At 50.7% G+C, this 13,154-nt stretch overlaps 1 protein-coding gene across 1 annotated transcript in view; it reads right to left on the bottom strand.

Annotated features, from left to right (window-relative positions):
- Positions 1–3,278: 3,278 nt before the first annotated feature.
- Positions 3,279–13,154, bottom strand: part of HPF1 (histone PARylation factor 1) — a 23,462-nt gene continuing 13,586 nt past the window's right edge. The window contains exons 5-8 of the mRNA XM_007457370.1: positions 12,892–13,042; positions 8,476–8,563; positions 5,343–5,515; positions 3,279–3,510 (exon numbers count right to left, since the gene is read on the bottom strand). Of these exons, the coding sequence (XP_007457432.1) occupies positions 3,379–3,510; positions 5,343–5,515; positions 8,476–8,563; positions 12,892–13,042 (544 nt within the window). The 3' untranslated portion in view covers positions 3,279–3,378. The remainder of the gene's footprint in view (positions 3,511–5,342; positions 5,516–8,475; positions 8,564–12,891; positions 13,043–13,154) is intronic.

The raw sequence follows: 13,154 nt of genomic DNA, 5'->3' as shown, positions 1-13,154 counted from the left end.
GGGGTCGCTCCTGAGGCTCGGCCTGCGGGGCGGGGCGTGCGGACCCTCGGGACGTGCAGGGCTGGAGCGGGGTGCCGGCCGTCAGGTCTCCCGGGCTTTGGGCCAGGGAGCTCGGAGCACCGGTTGGGTTGGGCGAGGGCGTCCGGCGGGCGGTTGTGTGTCTGAGGTCCGTGTTCTGTTCGCGACGCGGGCCAGACCTGAGCCTCCTCGTGGGGCAGGACAAGGCCACCGTGGGGTCGAGCGGTCAGGGCAGCATGAGGCCGGGTGCAGAGGCCCCTCGTGGGAGAGGTGGGCCCCCCCGGGCGCGAGTCACGGTCGCCGACAGGTGAAGTCAGTGAGGACGAGTCGGCCCCGCGGACGTCACTGATGACTTTGGCCGGGGCAGGTTCAGCGGGATCGGGCAGCCGCAGTGTGACTGGAGGGAGTTCTGCAGAAGGCATCGGGGACGGCTTTCGAAATAGCAGTGTGTGATGGACGGTGCTGTGTTGTAAGCTGCGGGATACTATGGCTTGTGCTGTTTATAAGGTGTTACAAGGTGGTGTTACAAGGTGGTGTTACAAGGACACCGCGGGCCCCCGACGGAGGCCCTGTACCAAGCCCACGTCACCAAACCACGGGCTCAGTCCCTCAGCTAAGGGCAGGTCCAGTCCCCGGCAGCCTGGAGGTGCCCGGTCAGCACCAGTGAGGTCATCCGCCACGGGCCCCTCTGTCCCCCGCAGGTAGGTCACCTGAGCTCCAACAGGGCACCGTCTCCCCTTGGGCCCAGGAGGCCCGCCCGTTTTGCACAGCCCCTCGGACCCCCTCCTGCTCGCTGGGTGGGATGAATCGCTGAACACAGCCAGCAAGGTCTTCGGGGTTTACTCAGTTGGATTTTGCTTCTTTTAAGCAATGGGGATGTTTGAGGGAGACTCACTGTTCTGAGCGGGGGGTGGGGCTTGAGTAGCAGGAGGGACTCCAGGGGGCGGGGAGCAGGTTGGACAGGCGGCCTTGAGCGGGTGCTTTGAGCCGGTGCGAGGGGGTGTGCTCTTGTGGAGACAGTTGAGATCACGGTCTCCGGTGAGGTTTATTGCTTCCGCTTATTTTCTTGGGTGAATCATTCTACATGTGTTAGAGGTTACACAGGAAAAAAAATTTTCAAGCTCCAGGTGTGAGCTTAGCTAAATTTGAGCTAGGTAATGATTTTGTTAAATTCTGATTGGGTCAAGGTGCTTTACTCATGAAAGAGCCCAGGTACTTAAAATGAACAGGAAGGCAGGTGGCATTTGGAGGCCGCAATAGCCAATGAAGAGTAGATAAAAATATCTAGTAAACGAGGTTTCAAAGGACTGTGCCTTTAGTGCAGGAAAAAGGTAAGAAAGGAGTGCTTGGTGTCGGGCTGGCAGGAGGGGCTTGTTCTTGAATGGCCAAGGCTCGGTCCTTGGAAGGCCAGTCCCTCCTGAAACGCGCTGCCAGCCCTCGGACACAACCGGCTGGGCTTTGAGACTGGAAACGTCTTTCACAAGACTCTTGTCCTCAGGAAGCTCTGCTCACAGCTATAGCATCCAAATTGTAACTGCCACGTTCTTGGCACTCCTGTCCAAATCCTGTCTTGGCTCCAGTATACCCAGCTTTCTGAAGATTTGCACTCAGGTTTGTGTAAGGTGTGGGTGAGAAGCTGAATTTTTTTGTCCCCTTTCATTTATTCCTTGGTAGGAAATCCTGTTGAAATCCGCATTACTGATCACAAGAAGGCAAATTAAAAAAACATTTGGGATTGTTGGATCAACAAATAGCAAAGTTAAGGGAACCTAGGATTTCTAGCTGAGCAAACGGTTTTAATGGAAGACACTTGAGTTTCGTAATCGGTATTTTAGATAAATGTGTTAACCGTTTCTAAATACTGCCACAGTACTGAGAGGCACCCTAGAAAGTAAAGAAATCTGTGGGGAAAAGCTCAGGAGCTTCTTAAAAGGTTATTTAAGACCAAACACGATCTGTCTTTTTCCAAATCAGAGCACGTGTGGGCTAATTGTTACTGTCACGTTTTAACATAAAGCCGCTCAGTGTTCAGATGGGCCCGAGTAGCTGCAGGCAGGCCTCACGTAATGGAACTCTGTCCGTTCTTAGAACGGGAGCCCTGCTGTCAGGATGAGGACGTTCCTGGACGGGAGGGAGGGAGAGGCGCCATCAGTTGAGTCTTAACTGCCCACAGCGGCAGCACGGCCATGGGGAGGAGGACAGCTGCCGCACGTGGGCTGCAGCAGAGGGGACTAGTGACCTCAGAAGTCAGGGCTCCCCAGCTTCTGGGCATCTCACCAAGCAGTTCCCCAGACCGTGCTAGCGTGGGTCCCCCTGGCGCTGAGCGTGGGCCACGGTGGTTAACAGATACGCTTATGTTCAGGGGTTGGCGCTACTGAGGGACCTGAAAGCCCACAGCCTCACCAGGGAGCGAGTCCTGCCCCCGTCAAACTCCTGCCCGTCTCCTCGCCCTTCTGCCACGAAGAGTCCGGGTCTCAGGTGGGTTCTAAGGAGGCGGCTGACCCAGTTAACTTTGGAGAGTTCTGTGGGCAGGTCCAGTCAGTCCTGCAAGATGGGGGGTGAGCCAGGTGACCTGCGGGCTTTCCCACCTTGAACCTCACGAGGGAAACTTCACTAAGGGGCCCTTTGGCCCAATCCACAGTTTGCTATTGTTTTGTGTTTCACTGTGAGCTCTGAGGTTTTAAGGTGAAGGACGTTCTGTCAAGGTTGAAGAAGGCTCTGAAGCTGGTCAAACACAGCTACCCACAGACTGTACTGGAAACCCAACGGAAAACTTGAATGGTACGCTGACTGCACACTGTGTCGACACCCTAATGCCGTGTCGATTGGCAGGTACAGACAGAGCCCGAGGAGTGCTGCTGCAAGGAACGGACCTAACGGAGCGAGTGGACGCTCATGGGGCGAGGCCCGGAGTGCCTGCAGCTGTGGAGGATCCGGGGTGGGTCCTGAGTCTGCTCCCCTGTGCCCTCCCTGCTGCCCAGAAGCCCAGTGCTTACAGCTGCAGCTCGTGTCAACTCAAGTCCCAGAAACACATTCCTCGCTGCCTACGTGTTAAACGCTGAAGCAGGACTCACTCCTGGGAGGGGAGGACCGCGTGCTCGTCCACAGGCGTCAGGCGTGACATCCTATGAAGACATCGGAGAGGACCACGGCAGGTGCATCCCCTCTTCACACGTGATGAGGGCATCACCATGCAGATGATCTGACTGCACGTGAAAAAAAGAAAACCAGCCACAAGAGCTTCAGAAAAGTTTTTAGCAAATGTTTCTGTCCATTTATTTTCTGTACTCCTTAAAAGAAAACATCATGTTTCATACTGAAGCTCTGAAATACTGTTTGCCCAAGAGAGGCACCTCCCACTCATGCTGCAAGCTGGTCCACGTCCTCTCTGCTTCTGTCCGCCAGGTGAGCTTCAATAATTTCTGCAAAGAGATTCCTCTTCAACAGATTATACGCAAGAGGTAAAAGCTGGCCAGCAACTTTATGAAAATACTGAAAAACAAAAGAAGATGACATCAGCCAGAGGACGCAGCAGGTAATATACTGGAAAAGGCAGTTGTTAACAAAGCCCACTCCCCCGGGCTTCCCTGGTGGCGCAGTGCTTGAGAGTCCGCCTGCCGATGCAGGAGGCGCGGGTTCGTGCCCCGTTTCGGGAGGATCCCACATGCCGCGGAGCGGCTGGAAAAAAAAAAAAAAAAAAAAAGCCCACTCCCCACACGCTGGGCTTCAGCCAGCCGTCTGCATGACAACAGTGAGTTCTGAGACAGCGCCTGGCACTGTCCCTGGGGCAGTCGTGCGGCTCTTCAGGACGAAGGGCACTTCTTGAAGGAAACTCAGAAGAAAACCAAGTAAAAACTGTAAGCGTCCTTATTCCCTCAGATACGGTTTACTCACCCCCTTTTGCCCCCAATACGCTCAAATGCCTTTTCCTTCTCGTCGGCATGTCCCCACCACATAAGACTTCAATCATCATTTCTGTTAGCTGGCACCGTCGGAACAAGGAGCTGAACGTGAGTTTTCACATCGCACTGAAGGCTCCCCCGTGTCTTCAGTTCCTTCTCGCCCCACGCCCCATGTCAGCCTCCACCCCTGAAGTCGCTGCCTCCGTCTGTCAAGGGCCCAGATGCGCTCCGAGGACAAGGGAAGGCAGCCGCCGTTGGCGCCTGCTGCCTGCTTCACCGTCCCTTCTCCGATGCTGCTGGATTCTCAAGACAACCGAGTTTCTGTGAAGCTGGTCAAGCACTATTCTGATCGGTCACTGACCCTCTCTGGCTGTTAACCACTCTGATTATTTTTACTGCTAACAAACAGCCCTGCACGAGAAAGACAGTCCCCCAGACAGACTCCCCGACAGAGGCGTCAGCCTGACCCGGTAACTGTCGATCAGAGACGCAAATGCTCAGGCCCCAGCGGGAAGGAAACTCGGTGAGGCCCAGGGGAACTGGGGGGGTCGGGGGCGCGCCAGCCTGTGCGGAACAAGCCCCCAGGGCACCCTGACGCTGGCGGGGCGCCGCTCCAGCCCCGCAGCGTCCCCAGGTGACCCTGCACTTCACAGCCTGCACAGTCAGCTTCTGGGGTAGAGGCTGACGCGGGAGCCGCCTGCCCGTGTGGCCCTGAGCACCTGGGGCTCTTTCTGTGCCGCAGGTGACATGGTAGGTGAAGGGACAATTAGGTGGTCTCCACAGCAGGCAGACGGCCTGGGAGGGCTCCAGGTGGTGCGGAGGTGCGGGGAGTACGGCCCACACTCACACGGCTACTCCCGGGGAGACGGGACTCAGGCTGGGGCCGCCCAGGTGCCTGCCGGAGCCACCACTCCTCCCGCCTGCCCGACCCCCCAGCCGCGGCTCAGCGGCCTCCTGCAGCTGCCTCGTACGTTTCTCCTACGTGATGAGCAGGGAGTTCATGGTAAAACAGCACCTCCTCTGTGTTAAAGAATTTGCAGCATATTTACAGACAGCATTTACTCTTCATCCCGGAATTCAAGCACAAGAACAAACCCCCCATGGAAAGTGAGGCGGAGCCAGGAAGGTGTGTCCACGCCCGAGTGAAGGGCACAGCCGTACACGTAGCTAGTTAAGTCACTTGGGCAAAACATCTGGGTCATTCACCTCAGCCAGAGTACAAGATGAACTTCAAATAAAAAATATGCTCACAACATCTGCTTAAAAATCATTTCAAAATGTTCATTTTGAAATTCAAGCTGAATCCATACCCTGCGCGCTGGACTTGCGGACAGCAATGAGCAGGTGTGTGTAGGTGGCGGGGGGGCGGGGCAGAGGGGATGCAGGGCTGGGGCAGGGAGGGGGCAGGGTGTGCTCACTCACGTGGGAACCGTGGCAGAAGAGGTCCATCCCCAGCTCCAGCCCCATCCCATAATCGCACTCATCGTTAGCAAACTGCACGTAAGTCATCATTTCCTGAACAGGAGCAAAAGCTTTGAGTCTCTCAGCATCACTGGGGGCCTCCACGATTGTCTTGCAGATTCTCCGGAGACTGGCTGAAAGATCAAGGACACAAGGTTACCTGTAACCACCATGGCACAGATGGTAACCTGGATGTTTCCTCATGACCCTGTCCTAGTGCAATCGATGCCTCTCTGGTTGGCACTGTATTTTACAACGGCCATTTTATGGTTTTTCTACTTAAGATTCAAGCATAAAAATGGCTTACTCAACGAAAAAGACTTCTTGTATTAGCACAGTGGTACCTAGCTGCAATCAGGAATCACACCAGCTTCCAGAGATTTTCCCTGGGCTAGTCCAGGGTCCACAGACTATGGCCAAACCTGACCCACCTGTTTTTAACTGCCCTCAAGCTAAGAGTGTTTTCCCATTTTTCAATGGTTGGAAAAAACAAAAACTTTATGGAGACCGAGGGATTAAAAAACATCCAGACAGACAGTGAAGTCTGCTGTTTCTGCCCCCTCCTACCTTACTTAAACAAAACAAAACAAAACCCGGAAAAAGACATACGAGAGACAAGAAATCAGTGTAGAATTAAACCTTTACCAGTACTTTTACCAAAGTGGGGGAAGTGCAGCTACGGCCAAAGTGTAATCTGAGGTAAGAACAGAGAAAACTAACATTTATCTAAATAAAAACGAGTGGTTTAACATTTCTATCTGGACTTTCAACGTTTTTCTCCCTGCTTTCGGATGCCAGGGTGCGTCAGCTCCCACGAGGCACGTGAGAAGAAAGGCACCGAACGATGCCTAATTAGACTTCCTTTCTGACAAACTGGGAAAATCCGATAATGCGGACGAGCTGCCACTCACTCGGAGCAACAGACACGTTCCTGGACACGGGGCTGCCATGCTGGCAGGGACGAGGTTCGGTCACGACATGAACAGTCACACCTGGAACTCGCGGTGCCGCGTTTCACGCATGAGGGACTGATGTTACTTACACACTCTACTGACACTAACCACAAACCCAGGCTGACGACAGCGGTGAGTGTCTGCCAGGGCTTGACCTCGGAACGCACGCCCCTGGCACACACCCTGCACGTGCGGTCACGGGCTGCGCTCTGGCCCCCGCCCCGTGGCAGGCAGTACTGCACTGGACAGACAGCAGTGACACGTTTACTGGAGGACAGACGTGTTCTTCCACCGGCAACATTCTGCAGCGAGACCATGCGAGCAGCCTCCACTGTCACTACGCTTCAGTGCCTGCTGCTGCTCTGCTCCCCGCTGCCACCGCCCCCCGGCTCACGGCGTGGAGCCACGGGCTGCAGCACAGGGAAGTCAGGCCGCCAGCTTGGCGATCACGCGACACTCAGAGCCACGTCTCAGGTTCCCACCTCCCGGACGTGAGAATAAGAGCCGCGTAAAGGCCTGGGTGAGGATTGAGTTAACACTGTGTACACATCCCCCAAAAGCGTCAACCACGGCACAATGCAGTGCTCAATAAATGGTATTCCCCGGGCCACGTTACAGTGTTATGTGTAGAGAGCCTCGGGGGAAACTGGTCAGGAGCAGACTTCACTGTGACCCGCTGAGCGCTGTCACCCGTCCACAGACCGCCAGCCACTTACACCTCCTGGCAAACAAAGCAGTGAGACACTAGATCCTTAACTATGTCTGCCACCACATCTCATTCAAAAATATTTAAACCACGGAATGATCTAATGCTGGAATGTTAGAAAAAAGTACAAAGTAGGTAAAAGTGACCTTGGACATAAAACCCAGAACCCCAACCAGGGGAGGTAACGGTTTACTCCAGGGGACCGCAATTTAACACCCACCACAATCGCTGTAACAAATGCCCTCAGTCTCCCCAACAGGACAGTAAAGCTGCTGCTAAAGCTCGGGGTGCACTGGCTCACAGGGAGGCGGCGAACCCAGGGTTTGCCCCCCGCCCCCGGGACAGATCCCCTCTCCCCTCCGGCCTCAGGGAGGAGGTCCAGGAAGGTCCAGCGTGTGCAGCAGGCTGCGCGTGTAACCCACCTTGGCATCATACCAAAACAGAAATGTGAAAGTAATTTTAAGCTATCTAATTTAGCCCAACATATCTGAAACAGTATCATTTCTACACATGGTCAACGTACGAAAAACTTAACGCTGCTGCAGTTTTTACGTCGAGGTGAGTTAACACCAAGCCAGACTACAAGTTCAGCCCCTCCACCGCGGGGCCCACGCGCAGTGCTTTTCCCTGGGAGTCCTCCAGGCGGAGGGCAGCTGAGGCCACAGCTCTGTTCTGAACAAGGGAGGGCCTGCATTTTACGTGCTGCGCAGGGGCGCCTCTAATTCCCTCTCGCTGAGTGCCCCTCGCCCCGCTGCCCGCAAGGGAGCAGGGTGATGAGAAGGTGGTGCCCTCGGGGGTGCTCAAGTAAAGGGGGGTGGGCAGGGGGAGCTGAGAAGCCATTTTCATCCCCTTTTTTCAACGTGGCAATAATTAGATTTTGTGTCGTTTTTATACTTACAGATGAAGTAACTCAGCACTGGCTTCTAAAAGCTAATCAGACTTACATACAGGTGAAAGACTGTTCACAAAGCACTAAACACAAGCGTGCTGTCTCACTAATTACTATATTGTACATTGTTGGCTACAATGTCAAAGGCTCTAAAATAGTTCAGAAAATGTCACCTAGACCAGAGGTTCACATTCTTTAAACTTGTAAAAATACTCTGCTTTGAGCGCTATCAGGCAAGCAGTGTGCTAAGCACTTACGTGCTCGGTTACACCCCAAACACCCCTACGGATGGTATTCACCACTACTACCCGTATGGCGGATGAAGACGACCACGGTTCAGGGTAGTTCAGTAACTTGCTAAGGCTACACAGCGGCAAACCCAGCTTCAGTTCAGGCTTCACTGACCGTAGAGCCTGAGCCCTTCTTCACTAAGGGGAGGTGACTGTCCCCCAAGTGGCACATGTCCTCACCTACTTCTCAACATAAGGAAAGCTTTCTCCGCATACATTAACGCACATGCACGTGTTCATGTGAGAAATACGTTACCATCCGTTTCAGGGAGCTCTCTGTATCCCACATCATTTTTATCTACTGGGACAACCAAGCCTGCCCCATGAAAGGTCTTTGTCACGACCTAGATAAAAGGAAAAAACAAAACAAAAAAACAAAATTTAGTCACCGTAAATAGACGAAAACAACAGGGGGGGAAAACCCCAAAGCAAAGCACACACACAAACCCTCAAGACTTCTGCAAAAATGCAACATTCAATGCCCTTTTATTTCAGTAAATTTGGACCCCAGGGCACAAGTTTAATATTTCTTTCCTTTAAAATTAGCTAGAAGTCAAGCACTTGAAGTAAGTATGACAGTGAAACAGCCGGCTTTTATTAACTGTGTCAGCTGTCTGAAGTCTGCGCCGTGCGTCCCACTACAGGAAGCAGGGCGCGGTGTCAGTTCCATCCATGGCCATGGGATCTTCTAGGCGGAGAGCCTGAGGGACTTGGCCCTGAAGGAGAAGGAATGGTTTTTATCAGCAGGGAGACGTGGAAGGCAGAACTCCTTTCCGTCTTGTGAAAATTCAGGTGCCCCGTTTCTACCTGGAAAATTCAGGCTCGTCAGCAAACTTCCCCAAAGTAGGGCAGTTTCTAGTGTTGTGGTGCCCTTCGTGGAAGCAAATGACATAAACCAGTGAGCTTTTCTTAAGTGTTAATTTTCAAAGACAAACAGAGGTCCAAACACAACCCCCATCATAACCCTTCCAGTCTGCATCTTTCTCTTACACTAGTGGCATTCTTAGGTCTTTCCTGAACAAAACATCTTCCAGTATCTCTCTGTGCAGTCCAGTGACATTCCTGAGGGAAGGACGCTCTCAGTTTTAAGGTCCTCGCCCCCAAGTCTCTGTACCAGCTCTCCACCCTCTCGCTGCTTTCACTGTCTTTCATTAAGCAACACAGGGGACAGGTTATTCCAAACAAGTCCCAAGACAACTGCTCACCCCGTGGGAAGAAACAAATGAAGTCACAGTTACATTGTATCTTACTCCCGATACCAAAATAACCTGTAGTTGGATTTTAGGATTAAATGTAAAAATAAACGCATAAACCTACTAGAAGAAAAGGCAAATATTTTATATGATTTGGGGTTGGAGAAGGAAAAGACTTATAGACTTGACTACATAAAAAAGAAAAATCAGACTTCCTTGGTGGTGCAGTGGTTAAGAATCCGCCTCCCAATGCAGGGGACACGGGTTCGAGCCCTGGTCTGGGAAGATCCCACATGCCGCAGAGCAACTAAGCCTGTGCGCCACAACTACTGAGCCTGCACTCTAGAGCCCGTGAGCCACAACTCCTGAGCTCACGTGCTGCAACTGCTGAAGCCCGCGTGCCTAGAGCCTGTACTCCGCAACAAGAGAAGCCACCACAATGAGAAGCCCACACACCACAACGAAGAGTAGCTCCCGTTCGCCACAACTAGAGAAAGCCCGTGCACAGCAACAAAGACCCAATGCAGCCAAAGATAAAAAAAATTAACAAAAATATCAAGTAAAAACCAAGAACAAAATTAACACAAATGATGAAAAACATCTGCAATATATACATATAACAATAAAGTTAATAAAGATGAATGTCTTTAAACTATAAAGCAAGTCTTACAAATAATGGAAAAGACTTAACACCCAAATGAAAACACAAGTAATTCTAACCTGATGGAAAAACGGGCAAAGTTCAAGCAGTTCACAGGAGAAATATAAATGGCCAGCAGAGAAATGAAAACGATTTAATGTCCTTTACAATCAAAGAAATGCTGATGAAAACAATGGTAGATCATTTTATACTTTTCAGGATGGAAAGACCAAAGGGATTGCTAAGACCAGCACCGGCGAGGACCCAGGGAAAGGGGCGCACAGCCCCTGCAGGTGGGGTGCAAAGGAGTCCAACTCCTGGGGGGGGGGGGGGTTCTGCAAACAGAGAAAACACACACACACACTTAATTTTTTTTATACCTGTATACATTTTTTTTTAAAACCACTTTGGACCTGGCAATACTACATCTAGGAATTTCTTCTAAGGAAATAATCAGGTAAGTGTGCAAGTAAAGGTGTGAACCGTTATTTATGGCACGCTGTCTGCATGTGTGGAGTTTTCAGCACCCTAAACTCTGAACATAAGCGCAGCACCCTAAACTCTGAACATAAGCGCAGCGCCCTTGTGAGGCAGACCTGCCATGCAGCACATGGAGCGACGACCACAGCGTGTTCACAAAGCAGTGCTGACGCCGAACGCAAAAGGGAACAGTGATGGCATGACTGTCTTCTGCCCAACTCAGGCTGACACCCAACAAAAACCATGCTATGTACGTATTTTCACTGATGAGAAATTGTACTAATTGTCCATAAAGAGGTACCAGTTATTAGTAAAGCATCAGAATCCTAATTTTATTACGAAGAATCAGATTTTACCAGTTTAGGAAAACCCTGCACAAGGGTGGGTGATGTTGTGAGGCATCAGAACTAGAGGTGGACAGAATGACAGACCCTCATTTTACAGCGACATTAACTCAATGTCGATTTTAAAAGTGACATCTAGGTATTGGAAGAGGTAAAGTGGCACATAGCCAGTTAGTCAGATAGGGTGAAAGGAATGCTAGCTATGAAAGATGTGAATTTAGGTCTCAGATCTGTCATGTAAAATTCTGCACAAGGAGCAAAGCCTCTGCAAACCTACTGTGCTTGCCTGTTGGTCGTAGGGGTGGAATGAGCAGCTCACAGGACCTCCGGCCAAAGCACTACAAGGCACGGCTGGTATAAACACAGATTGCTAGTGTGCCATGGAGTGCTCCATTACCCTAGAATGCACGTGCTACTCTCACACAGAAGGACCAAGTCACTAACTCACATGCTAGTGGAGCTGAGTTTTTTTCAGGACTAGAAAAATATTTATTCCATGAAGATCTCACAATAACAATAAAAGAATAAACTTATAATAGAAAAGGATCTGGAAGCATTATCACCACATGTTGTCTTTGGGAAGATAAAATCATGGTTGTCTTAGAAGTTCTTTTTTTCTTTGAATTTGTGTTTACCAGCTATTTTTGTAAGAAGAACAAATACTAAAAAGAAACCTCATGGGGGAAGGGGGCCAGGACAAACATTCCTATGAAACAATCTAATAAATTTAGATTGAGACTCAGATTACATTAGACTCCTATCTAATTTATAGTTATGGGGAAGAATTAATGAAATCTCATCTGAAATAACTGTTGATGACAGAATGTGCTGCTGGCAGCTGTCTGCTCGGAGCAGCTTAGTCTTTAGTCAAGACCAATCAGGATACGTCACAACAGGGTGAGAAATGCTCCCCTTCCTACCCTATAAGGTGGGAGAGGCTCCCTATGAAAACTAGAAAGGTGAAATGGCAATATGAAATCTCAGAGCAACTGAAAAATGCCCCATTGCAAGGAGTTTCATTCAAATGAACGTTTTTAGAAACTGCTTCCGACCTCAAGGACTAAAGAAGAGTTGATAAGGCTGCGATTCAGTGACTATACTTATCAGAACATCAGCCCTGCAGCCGAGTCAAGATCAGAAAAAGCACTGAAGTAGGATTTTCAATAACTAAGTAAGCTGACGTGCTTAGTTGCCAGCACTAGTTTACTCCGGGTTAACGAGTACTTTATTTGGCCTAGAACACTCAGATGAAGCAGCCACACACGGGAGACATTGCTGAGAGGCTGGCTGCCCTGACTCCCGTGATGAACGCCCTCCTTCCCCAGGGCGATTAGGACAGACTCCTACACAAGTCTCATTTACCCCAGGGAAGAATTCTTCTAGCTTCTCTGTTAACTTACTCTGACAACTGTAAGTGAAAAACCCAAAGGATCCAAAACCCAGAAGTAGCTGCTGTTTACAAAACCACTCACACGGCAGGCGCCAAGGGAAGCGTTGGTTCGTGGGCTCCATAAGGCAAAGGAGAGGGGCCTCCTCATGCACCACTTCCTGGAGAAGTTTACACACCTCAGTACACACCGCTCTCAAACGCCAACTGCCTGAGGGGCTATAACTATAAGGCACTGTAAGGCAGACCTTTACATATCTACCCCCAAAACTCTTGGCACGAAATCAACAGACCTTAGCCATTAAAAAAAGAAATTTAAGCAAATATTATGTACAAAGCCGCTTTCACTCTTCTACCGGAGAAACTGGTAAATCAAGATTAACGAGTGAGAAGGCCTGGCTGAATTCTGCACCCGCCGCAAGGGCACTGCGTCACGTGACCCAGCCTGGCCGACAACCTGCAGGACATCCCAAGCCAGATCGTGGACAGCCTCCGAGGGAGCCCCGCGAGGGCAGCATCCAGCTCTCCCCAGGACAGGGCAGCGAGAGATGGAGAGAAGGTGCAGGTGGGAAGCAAACCCCCTATTAAAACAGCAAAAGAGTCAGAGACTAACAGACGTAAATCATACTTTCTTATCTCTCTGTTTCATCTTCACGGTTCTCTGTTCCAGTGAGAACCCCAGTTCTCTGGCTGCTTCTGTGAGTTTCTCATCTATGGTTTTCAAGAGACTAGTTTTCTTTTTATCTGTTACTTCTTTAAGTTTTTTCATCAAAAATAATCTGAAAAAGAAGTAAAAGCCCTCATTAGTATGCAGGCCACTGTGCTAAGCACACAGACCTTGGGAAGTTACGGGGAGCCGAGTTACATACATCAAACTCCATGCAAGGGAAA

The sequence above is a fragment of the Lipotes vexillifer genome, unplaced genomic scaffold, assembly GCF_000442215.2.
Source record: "Lipotes vexillifer unplaced genomic scaffold, Lipotes_vexillifer_v1.1 scaffold668, whole genome shotgun sequence".
Classification (NCBI taxonomy): Eukaryota; Metazoa; Chordata; class Mammalia; order Artiodactyla; family Lipotidae; genus Lipotes; species Lipotes vexillifer.
Note: the sequence above shows the minus strand (reverse complement) of the source record. Positions and strands in the feature narration are given on the sequence as shown.